The 17,273-nt window shown below is 43.6% G+C and overlaps 1 protein-coding gene across 18 annotated transcripts in view; it reads right to left on the bottom strand.

The window, feature by feature from the left end:
* Positions 1–17,273, bottom strand: part of celf2 (cugbp, Elav-like family member 2) — a 211,378-nt gene that overhangs the window by 167,964 nt on the left and 26,141 nt on the right. For all 18 annotated transcript variants that reach the window (XM_065951236.1, XM_065951235.1, XM_065951237.1 and 15 more), the window contains one exon: positions 744–779. In XM_065951236.1, the coding sequence (XP_065807308.1) occupies positions 744–779 (36 nt within the window). The remainder of the gene's footprint in view (positions 1–743; positions 780–17,273) is intronic.

The following is a 17,273-nucleotide window of genomic DNA, read 5'->3' on the forward strand; positions in this document are numbered from 1 at the left end:
TTATGAGACGTTCTATTGTTGGGGGACTTTGACTTGTAGTTCAAACAAACCGTAACATTTGGTGAGTGTTGCGTTATACATGGTGATAATACAGAACATAAAACGTCTTATGTGCATTTGACTGTTTTTTATGATGTCAGATGGGTCAAGCAGCGGAGAAAGTGGTACTACATATTCTCTCTCTCTCTCTCCCGGTTGGATGAAATGTGAGGGCGCTGATGGGCGCTCGTTGGCAGGATATTCGTCCTTTTCCTGTTAACTCTGCCTCAGATGAGAAATAGGTGCTGCTATTTTAAGATCCTCCCTTATTTAAACCTTCTTCTCCCCGTCTCCACCCCCCCTCCTCTCCTCGTGCTTGATCTGTCGTTCTGTCGCCAAAGGGTTTAGTTTAATGACCCTCCTCGGCCGTGGATCTGAGCAGCGTCACATCTTTCCTTTCCAATTTCCCTTTTCTCCACCTTTAATTCTCTCTCTCTCTCTCTCTCTCTAACCACCATTTTCTCTGCTCTTCCTCTCATCCTTCCATGTTTTCACCCTTCTCCAACAGCACCACCAGCACCAGTCTGGTGTTAAAGCAAAAAGAAAAAAAGGGGGTGCCTGTTGATGTAGTCAGTGTTTGGCCTGAAGCCTGGAGATGCACTGCACGCCTCATTGAGGTTGAGGCCAAAGGGGAGGGGAAGAGGAGGAGGAGGAGAAAGGGGAAAAGGGAACGAAAGAAAAAGAATACAAGATGTGTACAGTACCTTTGTATCGGCCCAGAGAGGTCACTGGCGTCCTGCCTGCAAGGCAAGAAAAAAGAAAAGGAGGATTTGTGAATAGATGTAAACATGAATAACAATATTAATAACATAAAACACAAAACATCTTGAGGAGAATACCATTCAAATGACAAAAACAAGGACATTTTTGAGATGTTAAGAAAGCAAAGCATCCCATTCCCGTTAAATAAGAACATTATTCTTTCACTCTACGCTGATGACATCGTGCTGTCATAGTGGAAGATGGAAACGGAGAAGTTGCACATCATTGTTTCAAGACTTAAAAAAGCCGCAAACAAATCATATTTCACATCTCAAATTGTGTTCATGCATTTTTCATTACCCATTAGCCCAACGGCTAACCACATTGCCCCATCTTTGCCCCCGTTTTATTAACTGTATCCAATTCTCTGCAGAGGGTTTTCGCAGAATTAAGTAACATTATATAACTGTTTAACTTCAATTAATGTTTCAGAGGGTAATATAAGAATCTATTTGTGGCCAAGTATTTTGAGGCCTTGAGTTTTGCCTTATGGTCGATGCCATGTTGGATTTTCAAAGTCTCAAGAGATCGTGTTTTGACAAGAGGATGGTTGACAGGATGTTGTGGGAGCAACTTGATGAACACAAGGCAGCCATGCCCTGAAGCATACCCAGATTCATCATCTGTTGAAATCAAGACTGGTCGACAATTTACAAAATGAACATCAAGCTAGAATGAAAAAGAATATTTAAAGGTCACATATTCTTCAAAGACACTTCACCATGTTTTATGTGTGTCCCTAGTCTGTCTACAAACCCCCCAATTATAAGAAAAGTCCATCCTCTCTGTCTTCTGCCTGCTCCACTTTTCAGAAAATGTGTGCTCAAACAGACCGTTTGGAGATGTTCCCTTCATGACATCACAAAGGGCAGTAGCCCCTCCCCCAGGTGGGTGACACTCCCACAGCTAGGTGTTTGTTCTGCCCTCTGAGTCTGCCTTCTCACCGTAAACAATAGGACATGGAGCGAGAAAGCACCGAGTACACCCAAGCCCTTCCAGAGAGGGGGCGTGGTCAGACACAGCTCATTTACATATTTAAAGATACAGACACAGAAACAGCCTGTTCTGAGCAGGACTGAAATAGAGGGGTTTATAGACATGATCAAATACAGGATCAGAGTGGATTTAGAACAAGAAACTTCACACACATGTTTTGAGGAGCTCTGAGACTTATTTAAACTGGTTGAAAAGGGAGGATGATATGTGACCTTTAAAACTTGAAATTGAGATCATAACCCCATTATGAAAATGTTAACTGAGGTCAGAGATCAATTTAGAAGTGGGGTAGTTTTGGCCTGGACTCAGATAAATATGAGCTTCTTTATGCAACCAGTGGAGTCGCCCCCTGTTGGCCATGAGTAAAAATATCCTGATACAGGTGTTAGCTAAGTGTACCTCAGTATGGACATCATAGCAGAGGCAAAGAGATGTTTTATAGGAGAACAGAAAAGGAGATTTGGACTCAAACAAGAGCGAGGCGAGACACGAGAGGGGGGGGGGGTGACGTCCCAGAGAGTTGGAGTCGCAAAAACATACCAATCCTTGCGTAATCTTGATGCAACTTTCTCTACTTTTAACAGTAAAACATTTGGGCGCCGATGACTGCAGCGTGTCTGGAAATATGATACACATATGCACAGAAGGTACTGGCAAAACAAAACACACACACACACACACTCAAAAACAGACACACAGTTTTTCTAAATAGTAAATTGGTCTCGTCTGTCCTTGGGAACGGCAGAGAAACTTGCCCGTTCCTTTGGGTTTTCCCCCAAATTCCCTGCTGTTCCCCCCTTTCTCTTCTCTTCCCTTTTTTGTTTTATCCCTTCCTCCAATCCTCTCTTCCTCTTCCACTGCATGTAAATAAATTGGTCCCCAGGCCCTTCCACTAGACACCATGTGTGTGTGTGTGTGTGTGTGAGAGCCAGTAACACACTCATTCAACTCACACAAACACAAACACAAACACAGCCCTCCTGAGCTTAGAGCAGCATCTGAATTAGCCCGGCTTTTTATGTCGCAGAGGTAAATAAAATAATAATGAATTGACAATGCTGTCATTAAGAACCAGTGTGTGTGTTTGTGTGAGAGAGAGACAGATATAGATGGTGTGTGTGTGTGTGTGTGTAATGATGAAATGTGAAGAAAAAACTCCTTGCCCCTCCTCAACACAGCGGCCAATCATTGCTATCGCCACTCTTTGCATTTCAAAGACACACTCTTGTCTGTTTCATCTCCGACCACAGAACGCTCATCCTGTTATCCTGCTACACACACACACACACACACACACACACACACACACACACACACACAAACTCTTTTTCTCACACACACACACACACACACGCATAAGATAGCCACCTCCGCTTTAGTCCATTTTCCCAATGCCATGAATTATGAAAAAGGGTAAATGGAACATCAAACACACACATACACACTGCTCGCACTCACAGGTTTACACACACACACACACACACACACACACACTCCCAAAGATCACACTCAAACCACACACTCAACATCCCTCAGATTTGAACACCTACATACGTATATACAAGCAAAGCGTTTTCACTCCATGCTTCCTATTACTTATTAACTCCCACATTACCGCTGCATGCTTTAAAAAAACTCTCTCTGAGGCTTTAATGAAACAGGAACAGTTGAATAAACTCCATTAAAGAGTAAAGTCGAGCAGAAGACACAAAGACGGGCACTCGTCTGATTTCTCGAGGACGATGAAATCCAGAGTGAGGATGTTTGATTCACTGACATGTTAGAAGTGAACATTTGTACAATTGGGACTTTTAAAAGCTGCAATTATGAGTCTAACTCTGAGCTCTCGTTTAAAAAAAAAAGTTGAATTATGAAGATATTTGATCTAATTTTTGGTCAAAATTTGTCTTTTCTTCGACCGGAGAGAAGGAAAAATTTGACCTTTCTTCTTGCTGTTATCCATGTGTGCTGGTTGGACTACAAAAACTCGATTTAGTAAGATTTCAGTCTGGTCACTGACTGATCATTCTTTCAAGAAAACAGGGTTTCATTTGCTTATTAATTGCTGCTGCCAAGGCCACATCATTTTCCAAGACTGACTGAATGTTGCCCATTCATTTTTGCAAAAACTGACTATATGAGGTAAACTGAATCCTTACATTTAGAGTGTGAACATGTGGCTTTTAAAATGGATCTGGTTTACCTCACAGCTCCTGTTGCATAAGGTTTAAAACTCGGTTGTTAGTCCTTGTTGGTAACAAGCTGACATTTTGAGATAAATGCTTTTTTTTACAGGATGATTGTTTGTGCAGAAAGCCTTTGGAAACTCTAAATTGCTGTGGGAACATTATCATTACACAAGAGACACCATTAAGGTCTGGACAGTATCTTACCCTTTTTAAACATTCTCCTCTGACCAGAATTTTTTATGAGCTGCACAACCACAGAGCCACTCCAAGGATAAACCCAGCTCTTTTTTTTTGCAGAGAAATAAAAATAAAAGGCTTTTAGGTCGGATTTCTTGAGTATCAATTGCCCCTTGTTGATCTGCACAAGTTGAGCCGATGAGATTTTGGGTCAGAATTGATCAGCTGGATGGAAACAGATGGGGGGTGGGGGGGGGGGGGGTAAACAACGTCCAGGTGGGAAAGCAGCCAGACTTATGCTCCGCGACAGACAGCTTTTTGGCGGCGTGCGGGAAGCCGAGCAGAGCAGAGACTCCTGTGGGCCCTGACGGAGACGTGAAACGAAGCTGAAACGTGAGGGAGTCCTTGGGTGACAGTGCCAGAGCCGCCGCAATGACGGAGCAGGTGGCAGGACCCGGAGAGGACCAGCGGCATATTTGATCCCAAACACACACACACACACACACACACACACACACACACGCACACACACACACACACACACACAGTCTGCATTAGCACTACATGGAGGGAGACGCTATGAAGCAGCTGTCACCGCACAACTAAACACCATCGATGACATGAGCGCTGGAGTGATTCTCCCTCATCCCTACACAGAAAAAAAATTGATATTGGAAGTGACATGGAAGCGTCCTTTAAGGGTGTGAAACACAAGATAGCGTGCTGGAGTCATGTGGGAACGGTGATGCATAATCAACGACAGAAGAAACCAGGTTAGCTGGGAGAGAAATCCAGTTAAAGAGAGACATCGAGAGCACGAGTTCACATGTAACCTGCTTACTGAAAACCTGTTTCTCTGCAGGGAAATGTGTGAATTTCATTTAGTTAGGATACAGAAATGAAACCATTAAAACACGTAATGGGTGTTATTTTGCTTTTGGTTGTAAGTTTCTGGGCATATTTTGCATTTTCAAATGGTCACTGCATACAGTTCTGGTTGATTTGTGCAGACTTTGAGAAATCTCTGTCTGAGATTTGTGCTTCTAATCCATGCCAAACTAGTTATTGTCATGCTTTTCCTCTTTGAAATACCCTGCATGAAGCAGCTCTTTATACCAAAATATTAGTCAGGAAAAAATAAGTGTTCCTTCGGGTGTTGGACCCAAGTGCAGATTAACAGGAAGTAGGCCTGGATATGTAAACAAAGAGGCAAAAAGGCAAGAACAAATGCATACTCATGAAGTAGTCTGACATTAAACCGCCAACAAAAGAAATCACAGGAGACATGAGGAAACGCTGGGGGGGGTAAAATCCACAAAAAGAGGAAGGCAGCTAGGACGACACAGAAGGGAAGAAACAAGGAGTCTAAAAACACAGAGGGGTAATCAGGCACAGGTGAAGACAATCAGGGCGGGGCACACAATCAAAAAGGGCGGGAAAACCTACAAAAACAGGAAGCAAAGGTAGACAGGAAGCACCAATGGGCAAGAGCTTTTAAAACGTTTAAAATTAGAGATCAATGAGATTCTGGATGGTTGTACGAGCTCTGAGAGTCTGAGCTGCTCCTCCTCCTCCTCCTCCTCCTCCTCCTCCTCCTCCTCCTCCTCTCTGCAGCCCATCTGCGTCGTCCTAACACTCTCTCTGTTTTTAACACGTCTCTTCTTCTCACCTGCCTCGCTGCCTTTCGCATATACACATCTCCGCTTCACATACCGTACCCACCACAACCCCCCGACAACCAATCAGCACATCCCAACACACACTCCTTTCAAACACCCATAAATGCATTCACGCACATGACTTTCACACCTTCCCAAGACTTCCCACTTCTTCATCTTTACCTCATCTCCATTGCATTGCAGCTGTGTGTGTGTGTGTGTGTGTGTGTGTGTGTGTGTGAGACAGCCAGTGTGATCCTTGCCGAACTGTGCCAGGTCTTAAGATGATGTCAGATGTGGGCTGCTGGCCCGCCTCCAGATGGAACTTAAACTCTCCCATTGGAGGACGAGTCTCGTTGATGGCTTGTGCCAAAGTGCCGACGGGAGGAGGATGATTGGACAAAACGGAGACCTGAGCGACACCGGCGACGAGCTGGCATTTCATTAATCATCCTCTGGTGTAACGGGAAAAAACAGAACTCTGAGTGACTCAACTGCTAATGAAGCCACTGACTCAGAGTGTTTTCATGAACTGGTAACCATTAAGACTGAGGATTTTGTAAAAAAAAAAAACCTCACAAAGTTTTGTTGTCTCTGAGGTGATTGTGAAAGCAGCAGTGGTCAACTCAATGCTTGAAAGACTTGAAAGGTTTTTTTTTTTTGTTGGGGGGATAAAAATCACTCAAACCCCTACAGAAACTTCAAAAACCCACTCCTGCAGCATAATCCACTCCTCTACAGTCCATCTGCTCACCCAGTATGTACTGTACGAGGGTATCGTAGGTTTGCCAAAAAAAGGCTTAATAAACCGCTTTCTGTGTCACTCCGTCGTCCTCCTCCTGGACGCTCTGAAGTGCTGCCAGGAGCGGCGAGTCGAGCCACATTTTTGGCAAAAGTTGGATTTGTTTGAACATTCAGGGGGAAGTGGACACACAGGAGAGGAGCACACTGAGTTAGAGAAGTGACTTTAGACTGTAGCCACACTCTATTTGACACTGATCAGTAACTATGACATTTTATATATCTTTACATGAAGGTTAGAGCGTTTGATAAACAGAAAACAGCAGCTGCCTTGATGTGATACAGCAGGAAATGGAGATCTAAATCAGCTTGATTCTATAATTTCCTACTCGATGCAAAACGCAAGTTTGACCCCAAATGCCCCGTTTCTGTTTTATCTTTCTGTCCCTCCACAGACATGGACGAAGAACGAGGGTGCTCTAGAGGTGCTGGGAGTGTCCTACAGGAACATTTTCTTGATTTTCTTTCACTTTTTTTGACTCTACAGATGTGCAAAGTTAAAACTGAAACATTTGGCTTTGACTTTGAGTTAACATGGAGACAAAACTGAATTCAGCTACTCGGTGTCAAAGCCTTGTCAATATAAAATTACACACTTCTGTTTCTACACCTTCAAAATAAATGCATGAAATGTCAGACTGTATGTTTGGGGGAAACTGAAATGTACAGGGCAGAAGAGTAAATGGTGGGAAGTGAGCGTTGGATGCTGGCGGGCTGTTATAGATCCACTAACTCACCCTTTGGCACACACATGCATGTACAGCCCTGTAATTTATAAACTGCTAAATAAAACCTCAAGATAGTCTTCATCATTGTGTAAACTAAACAGAATCAAATGCAATATTAAACATTATATTATGGCCTGTTCATTCAGTGCAGCCTGATGCTGTTATTGCGGGCGAAATGGCCATTGCACTAAAAACACACAGCAGTAAAACAGTGTATGTGTGCCCTATAAAAAGGTATGAAACAAGTGGCCCCAACAGGCTCCATTAACTGTGAGTATGTGTGTTGTGTGTGTGTGTGTGTGTGGGTCACGAGCGAGTGCCTGTGTGTTAGCGGGGATGCATGCGTTCATGCATGTGTGACATATTGAGGACATTTAAATGCAGCGAGAGAAACGACCTGAGTGGTAAAGGGTGAACAAAAGGGAGAAGTGGTAGAAGTGTGTTAGGCCTCATTTACCTCGTGATATTCAAAGGGTATGTAGCACAGCACACTAACACACACACACACACACACACACACACACACACACTCGAATACTGTATGTGTGACTACATGTGACCAAAGCAAAATGTACGAGCACCTGAACTCAGGGAAGGAGAGATTCCTGAATCATCCATCATGCCTCTGGGAGGGGAGAGAAGACCTCCTTTCTTTTTTGTCTACCCCACCTCCTCCTCCTCCTCTTTAATAACAACCCCCCTCCCCCCAACCATCTCTGCACCCATCTCCCCCCTTCTCTTCCCCCATTTAATAACAGCGCAACAGATCAGCTCCATTAGCCCAGACCCCCTCACACATGCAAATGAGGCCTGCATTATGGAGGCACGCGTTACACATTACTGATGCCGCCCTCCCCGACCCGTCACTACTCACAGCACAATAAACTCTGCATGTGTGTGTTTGTGTGTGTGTGTTTGTGTGTGTGTGTGTGTGTGTGTGTGTGTGTTTGTGTGTGTGTGTGTCTCAGGGACAGAGGATGGGGCTGTGTTCGTGTGTCTGTTACAAACGTGGTTAAATTGAGATGCATTAAGGTTGTGATTGAGGCGACGGATACGAGGGGGCAGTATGTGTGGAGCCGAGAGCGAGGCCATTACCGGGTGGCCGGATGATAAGATTGTGGTAGTGAGGACGAAGGTTGCTGGAGACGGAACGGAGCGATATTTAAGATTTGAGGAGGAGGGCTGGATAAGAAACAACTTTATTGTTTTCTAAAATTGTTTAATGTGTATGAAAACATTTTGCCTATTACCTATTTGGTGCTCGTTTCAAGATAGCATCAGTCGTAGGTGTATCCTTCAGTGTCATCTTAAAGGTAACCTTTAGCGCCTGTTTCAAGATACCGATTTAGCATCTGGTGGAGGGAATCATTAAGTCCTTTCCAATGTTTCTAGGAAACATGTTCTGTTGAAGTGCTGGCTTCTCTGACAACAGTGCAGCAGCCAGTATGTCCTCCTTCTAACTTTAGATTCTGCTCCTGAATGCTCTGGATTTGTTTGGACCAGAGAGGTTAGGCGGTTTTTAAGGCGACCCCCCCACACGGCCGTTTTGGACACCCCTCGGTTTGCCAGATATGAGAGCAGTTATCAGGTCAACAGGTGTTGCAGCGATGGAAGCGGGCAAGAGAAGTAGCTCTCTATGATGTTTTGAATTTGGACTGCAGTACAAATTTAAACACTACAGGTTAGAGTTACGTACAGCTCCTTTAAGATTATTTAACTGAGTCACTGTCGGGTGAAAATGAATGTGTCCAAAACGCTTGAACTGAGCACTATTTCAAAATGCTCACCTTTGATCTCAGACGGGCGCTGCTCATAACTCTTTGTGAAGGTGTTGACAGAGAGACTAATAGGGAACCTCAGTCACATCCTGCTACGTTTATAGCCTTGACTGATGTGCAACATAATTGAACTGAAATGATGGTTTGCCATAATTGGAAATAATTAAGACTCTTTTTGTAGCGACGCCGTTCCATTTGAAGCTTTTATTAGCAGGTTCAATGCCAGTTCTTTTGCTTGTGTCAGCTCGCGGAGCGGAAATCACTCATGTCCTTATCCGCCCTCTTGTTGCTGCTCTTTCACAACTACACATTTGATGAATAAACCTCACCTTCCTGAACAATCATTCCTGGCAGCCGGTCGGCGGTTACTTAGTGCAAAAGGCCCCGGTGACAAGCTGCCTCATAAAAGGCCACGATATCAGGTCCACCGCTGCCCATGTGAATGTGGAGCGATAAAAAAGAAGCCGGGGAATAAATCAATATCATGAATGCCACTTCATCAGATTGCGGGGTAGCTCAGACGCTGAAATCTCAACCACTAATCTCTTTAATAGTGTGATATTACATTTTAATCCCGGTCTGATTCCTTCACTCTTTATTTCAGGCTTTCTGCTGCTGCCTGTCAAAGAACGAGGGGAGGAGGACAGTAAATAAAAGAGGAGAGGTATCAAACTCTAGGAGGGGAAATCAGGTGGATTAACCCTTCGAAAACAGACTTCCCAAGAGGGATTTTTAAATGATGATGCCTTTTAAATCAATATAGCATGGGGCTTTCTTTTTTTTGCAAAAGATTACTAAAGCTTTCCTCTTCTGATTTATCATTTTGTTTGTTCGCTGATGATATCATTGTGTTTGTTACATTTGGTAAAAACTGTAGTAATTGGGGCAGCAGTATCTCAGTCCGTAGGGACTTTGGGATGGGAACCGGTCGCCGGTTCAAATTCCGATGTGGACCATAATGGACCTGAAATAAAAACCTTCATGTGTAGAGTCTTAATTCTTTTTGACAACCAAGCTAAACCTTCGTCTACTACATCATGAAGTTAAATGTCCATTGATGGGGTCATTATGTGGGGTTACATAAGCTGTAAAACATGGTGAACACACCCGGCAGTGGAGGGCCTGATGATGTGAAATAAAAAACACACAAGCTAGTTCTGAACTTGTAAAACTTTGGGGGTTTTAAGGCATGTTGGGTTAGTATTTGAAGATACTGCAGGAAATGGCGTGCCAATAAGCAAAAACAAGTTACTTAATGCCTCTGAACTCTGCTCGTAAAATGGTGCAGACTCTAAAAACTTTAAAATGTGCAATGTTCAAATACCTTTCAGAGATGTTAAGAAATGTTTTGTTGATGTTTCTTCATTAGGAGTGGATTTGGATCAATGTGTTTTTGAGTGTTTATTTAGCAAAAGCTGGTAACAGTACAAGTTTCATTTTGTGGATTTTAGCGTTTTATTGATTTGTATGCTTTGTGGACTTACACAACATTTTCACATTCAAGAGAAATGAAGCAGCTGAAGATAAAAAAAACTCCAAGAGGGAAATAAATCTGCATAAGACAAAACCAGTTCAAGCACTGGTGGACCATTTTGATTGGAGAAATTTAAGGATAAAGGAGAGCAAAAGAGCTGAAGCTCGAGAGCTAAAAAAAAGAAAAAAAAAGGTTTCAAGAGAGGAGGGAGGAGAAGGTAGTTGAGGATGAGAGATGGTTGGTTTATGGAGCGTCGTGGCACGCTGCCATTTCAACTCTGAATTTACAGTGCATGGTTGATGGACTGAGAGGCGGAGAGGCAATAAAGTGATGTCAATGAGAACTGAGGACAAATTGATATGATCATAACATTTTACATTAAAGACAGGCCAGCCATCCATCAACATGATAAAAGGCCTCCTTCATTCTATCATGAAACACAACCGCTATTGATCCCAATGCTTCACTTAGCCAAGCGCTAACCATTTATGATAACTATCATTATCCAGTTATGGGCTTGGTGACGATCCATCAGCGCTAACGGGTTTGAGGAGTTCAAGACAAAAAAAAAGATAAGCCTAGCTAGTTAATTGCTCTGACAAGGAGAGGAGTTAGGTAGAAAAAAGGAATTTTCTCATTATGTCTTAAAATAATACGACGGCGATGAAATGACAAAGTGGGAGGAGACGGCGTGTAAAGAGCCACGGTTGTTAAGGCGTGATTTGGAGCCAACTTGAGGAGGGAAAGAAAAAAAGACTTTGAGTTCTTTTAGTTTAGCAGAGGGATGGAGTGCTAATGGCGTCAGAGAGAGACGGAGAGGCAGAGCAGAGGAAAAGCAGCGTTGACGATAACACCAAACATGCTTTTAAATCACCCTCGAGCAAATCAGTAAATCAATATCAATTAGGCCGTGAAAGAGCCCAAATGGACAACTGGCTTTGTTTTAACTAATGAAGTCTGTGGAGAATCCAATCAGTCCTGCTGCCCCCCCTCCCCCTCCCCTCGGACTCTTCACTACCACCCCCACTCCTCATTATCACCATGACAATGTGGAGAAAAAATGCTCACAGACGCATAGTGATACACAAACTCAGAGGCTGATGAACATTTAAAACAATTACTTTTGTCAGCGTAAGAGATTTCTTGAAAATCTCGCATTGACAGGCACCCGTCGTTGACCTTTTATAAGATGAATTTGATGCTGTTTGATTGAATATCGATTGACACAAACCAGGTTTGAACACAGCAAAGTATTGACGTGCGTTTCACTGTCTGACAAATGATGCTTATTTGTAGCGCTGAATGGTTTTACGATGCTTGAGATCGGTTGATGCTATGCATTTAAAGCAAAACACAATTTACGAGGGATTCATTTCTGGACTTATTTCGGCCAGATGCAGGGACTCCCTGGTGTTACAGCTGGTTGCTTGGCAACCTCATTTTTACAACAAGATCCAGACCAACTGTCCCATAAGTCACGATCAGTTTCACGTCATGTTCAACAAACAAGATTAATAATGCTACCATGCGATCAATTAGGGCGCTAGCAGACAACTTTTGTTGCCTTCAGACAAAGCCAGGCTACTGAAGCTGTTTCTAGTCTTTCTGTGAAGCTCCATCTTCTAATCAAAATTTGGGCCAGGAAACACATTCAAAAGATGTACATGCAAAAGAACCATGAATGAGATTGGTCAAAATGGAATGAATAAAGTGACATTGATGTCTGATAAATGAAACTATCTCCTTCCCCTCCAAATAGGTTTGGCTGAGCGGAAAGGCTTCAATCCTCTGCAATCTTCTGAGCGCTTATGTTGTCTCATGTTCTCATCTGACTTTTTGTTTTTTAAGCAAAAAAAGCAGCAATCTGAGACCCATGCAAATATCTCGAGCACAATGTTGTTGTTAGAACTGTCACAAATGACGGAAAAAAGCTGTAATAATGCGATCCTAGTTATAAGTTGTTGAGAGCTTGAGAGCATATGTCATCGCTACAACGATTCAGATAAAGTTTTCACTGAGCGATACACACATTACCAAACACACACACACACACCATCCCTGGCAGGCAGCATGCGGCGAGGCTGCTCAGGGTTGCCATATCATTTTAAACATCCATCAGCTCAGCAGAGATATCATATTAGCTCCTCATCTGCATACGCCGCCGACAGAATGACAAACGAGGGAGAGAGAGAGAGAGAGAGAGAGAGAGAGAGAGAACGCTCTCCTCTCCTTCATTGCATCTCTTACATGGCTTCCTCTCACTCCTCGCCTCCCCTCTCTGCTCCCTCCGTCTCCTTATCCCCTCCTTTCTAACCTCCTAAATTGGATCACCGCTGTGGGCAGCATGTGTGAGAGCGTGTGTTACGGTGTAATCACATCTTTTAAATGGAAAAATCAGGGATGAATCCCCAATGGGAACAATGACCACTCGACCCATATTGGACTCCCCAAGCCCGCTCAAAATGGCCCGCTTTGTATCTCTGCGTACTCCATCACGCTCACTTTTACTCGGCAATCTAACACTCATGCAAACTTTCCTACCTTGCACCTCCAACCTTGTTTATTCTCCAAGTTTTTCAATACTTTTTAAAACCTTGTGGTGCTCTAGTTTTAATACTTTTAGGCAAATATTTGAAGTAATTCCTGCTCCAATTTTCTCCCCGTTTTCTGTGTTTAGTCGCAAGTTTAGCTCTGAAATTATTTGCAGAAAAGACTTCAAAATGTCCCAAAGTGCTGCTTGTGTCGGGTCCCCAAAATGTAAGTACCGGCAGCGTTGGCCGATGCTTTTGTGTTACATTTTGTTTTTAATGTTTATAGCGAGGACTCCCCAGATAGCATGGGAAAAAAAGTACATTAAAAAGAAATTGAGTTTGCTAATGATGTTGAGTCTTTGGTTTACCAGCCAGTCAGAACGCAGTTGGTCCTTTGGTAATATGCGGAACGCTTTCAGATGACTTTGAGTACGATATCCTCTTTCAAAATCTCTCTTTGAAACGCACATTTATTCCAACAACATCTCCTAATCTGTTTTGAAGTTCCACTCGTGTTGAAATTATTTTGTACGTCTATTTTCAATGGGTTGATTTCCTCCTTTTTAGTCGGAGTTTAAAGGATAACTCTTAACATCTTCATATATTTGTCAGACTTTTGGCCAAGACAAAGTCGGCCTTGGTCTCCACCATCTGCATGGTGTGTCGGGGTCTTAAATCTCCTCTTCCTCTCTTCTAGGTCTGTTTTTGCCTCTAGCCCTTCAGGCCTCCCCACATTTTGAGAGAGGATAAAGAAGTGAAGGTAAAGTAAAGTGTTTCATTCTTGACCCCTCCCATCCATCTCAAAGACCCAGACGTACCACTCGAGAGTGCAAAGGCGGCAACATGCGAAACTCAAAAACACAAATCTGGCACCCGACAACCGGACGGGTGGCTTAGGATGCTGCAACTCAAAAGGGAGAAAGACCGGGGGTTTGTGGTGGGAGTGGGGGGAGCGAGATAAAGAGAGAGAGAGGGGGATGAATGCAGTAGTATCCTCAGATCTGAAGGCAAATCCCCCCTCGGTGGTAGTTCTGCTCGAGCGGCTTGCACTGACACATGAATATTTCATACTGTTGATGTTTAAATCCCATCATTTGTGATGTGGCGCGTGAGCGTGCGTGGAGCTTCATTGAAAAAAAGAAGAAGAAGAAATGTATGTGCGTACATGTGTTCTTTGGTGTGTAAGACAGAGAGAGAGGAGTGTGTTGATCTATAATGCATAGTTTCAGTAAGTTCACTTGTGATACGGTCTATTGCATCTGTATTTCAGTATTGTAAAAAGAAGTGGACGTGCTCGCTTGTGGTTCCAGCCCTCGAAGCGCAGATTGCCCCCGTGTTAGCTCATCCATATGCAACCCGGGGCCGCGGCGCGTAAAAACACACTGCGAGTGACATGCATATACGCACATGAATATACAGTGTGACCATGCATCGAGATGCAGGAGGTGGCTTTGCGGCTCAGGCAGGTCACACACGATAACGCAAATCAGTCAAGCTGCTTCGGGAAGGAGTTTACAATCTCGTCCCAAGAGAGAACGCGAGTGGCTCGTTTTCAGCAGGTGGAATTCACCTGGAACAAGGCAGAGATTGATGGGTCACAGTTGTCCAAAATTGGCCACATAAGTCCAGCTCCCTTTGGAACCACTTTCTCTTAACAGAATAGACTGTTTCTCTTCCAGGTTTCTTCCTTCCTCTGCCCCCTTTTACACTTTTTTTCCCCCCAAGGTAAGCAACACGATCCAAACCCCAGCCTTATCATTCTGACTTCCAAATTCACAATTTCCCCGCTAATAGAGTGTACTCAGAAATGACTAATCGAATCGAAGCTACCAGGAAAATTAATTTACCATTATGTTCTTCCAAAACTGTAACAGGGAGGGCCGGCAACCTTGTGTTGTACCGCCGCAGGGGAAAGTAAACAATTAGAGACTCGGTGACTAATGAATTCTGTGATTAACGAGTGTGTCGGAGGTAAAGACTGACACACACACACACACACACAGGCACACGTGAGAGCACGTATGTACAAACGTCGACACACTCGGAGTGAGGCGCTCCTTATCTAAACACAGCATTCATGGTTGAAGTGAAATATTCCGCGCTTCTTCCAAATTCTTTTTTCTCCGTCAACGTTCTTACCCTGCATGGTTAAGTGAAATAGCTGGCATTTCCACTCAAAGATTGAGACTGATAGTGTGTGTGTGTGTGTGTGTGTGTGTGTGTGTGTTTACATGTGGAAGCAAGCAAAGGAGTGTGTGTGTGTGTGTGTGTGTGTGGAAGGAACCAAGATAAGGCCAATCTGGTTTGTATTACAGTCTCAGATAAAGAGAGAAAGTGGCGAGGGGGAGATAGCACAGCGCTGTGGAGGGACGGCATCTCAGCGGCAACACTTCCCCTTAAACCCACCACCGTTGAGACCACCACGTGAGGAGAAAGTCGCTGTGTCGGGGGGAAAAGAATCAAACTGTAAAGGAAATTTCTTCAAGATTAAGAAAATCAAAATAAGTAAGTTCAGCTGAGGATGAAGGTTTGGACCCGACTGAAACATTAGCCAGCCAAATGGGATCTGGACGTCCAATTTGTAGCTAAAACTATTTTAACCCCTTCTATTCCGAGTTAAAGGCTGCTGTTAGTTGGACGTGGAAACACATCCATCAGACTAATTTCTTGGATTTCACTTTTAATTCTTAGAACTTTATTTCTAACTGGATCTGAAGTTATGGACGAGACAACGAGCTTTGAAGAGTCCCTCATTTCTTCAGTGCTTTTACCATGGACTGTAAATGGACACAACCAAACTCAAGACCGACCTTTTTAGTAGAGCTTTTAACTGAATCTCATTTCATCTAGTTTTATTACATTTTGAACCTCCTGTGTTTCCTCAGTACCTGTTCTTATCTAGTTATTCTTACCTGAAGTTTTTGGATTGTGGGAGAGGGGGTCATGTTGTTGCTGTTTGATTAAATGTTGATGTAAAGCACTTTGGGATACATTTGTTGTATGAAAAGTGCGATACAAATAAAGTTTGACTGATTGATTGATTGTGACAAAACCCTTCGTTTTAAAAATCTTCCTCTTGAAACCTTGGATGACAAGGTTTGCCAACCATCTTGGTTTTTCAGAACCAGAAGTGACCGTATGAGACAACATATTGCATACAGATTGTTGCATCTTTAACCCGGTTGACTATGGTGGAAATGTGTCAATCAAAGGCAACCTGCTTTAAAGTCAAGGTAACTCTACATGGTACCAAATGTTATAAGTTATGTCATGTTGTATTATAGAAGAATTGAAACTAGAAACTGAGACCATGAAATAATACAAAATGTTACGGAGGGTAATAAATCAAGAGTTAGGCTCATTTTCCCATCTGGTTTCACACATTGTGATTTCTTTTACGCACTTAAGGCAGTCAGCCCCTGCTGGACATCAGAGATAATGCAGGTTTAAAGCGCTTTAAGAATTGTCTTCAGAGAGGCTACGACCACTTCTTTTCTACAACTTTTGGTTCCCGCCAGTTACAGTTTTTTTTTTTGCAGAGAGAGAGACTTCTGCAGATGGTTTGGATAAAAACCTTGCGGACGATGAGCAACCAAGAATAGCTTGTGAGCTCTCAGGGGGGCAGCCGTACTGAGGCTAGAGTGTCACTTCTATACAGTCTGCTTCTATGAGAAAGCTCTATCATATACAAAATCCAGCGGGCTGAGTCCCATCTGGGGAGCGGGTAATGACAAACATAGAGGGGACATTAGGTTTAGATGAGTGTGTGTGTGTTGAATGTGCGTCAAATCCCCAAAGCGTCAGCTAGCGGCTAAATTGAAGGCTGTAGTGGCACAGTGATAGATAGAAAGAGACAGAGGAGACATGTTGTGTGCTGCTCTGTGCATGTGTGAGTGTGAGAGTCCCACTGTGGTGTAATGACTCCCTGAGGGAGCAGGACCCGGGGCTCTGACTCCCCCCTGACTCCCCCCCTGCCAACTAAGAGGAGGTAAGGAGAAAGAGGAGCAGGAGGAGAGAGAGAGAGAGAGGAGGATGCTGGAGACAGCTGTCGTCTCCTCGGGACAGTAATTGGTTGGCTGAGAGAATAAGTATACACACACTCACACAAGCATGCACCTACGGCGGCACATACGCCAAACC

Source organism: Labrus bergylta, chromosome 23 (genome assembly GCF_963930695.1).
Source record: "Labrus bergylta chromosome 23, fLabBer1.1, whole genome shotgun sequence".
Taxonomy (NCBI): Eukaryota; Metazoa; Chordata; class Actinopteri; order Labriformes; family Labridae; genus Labrus; species Labrus bergylta.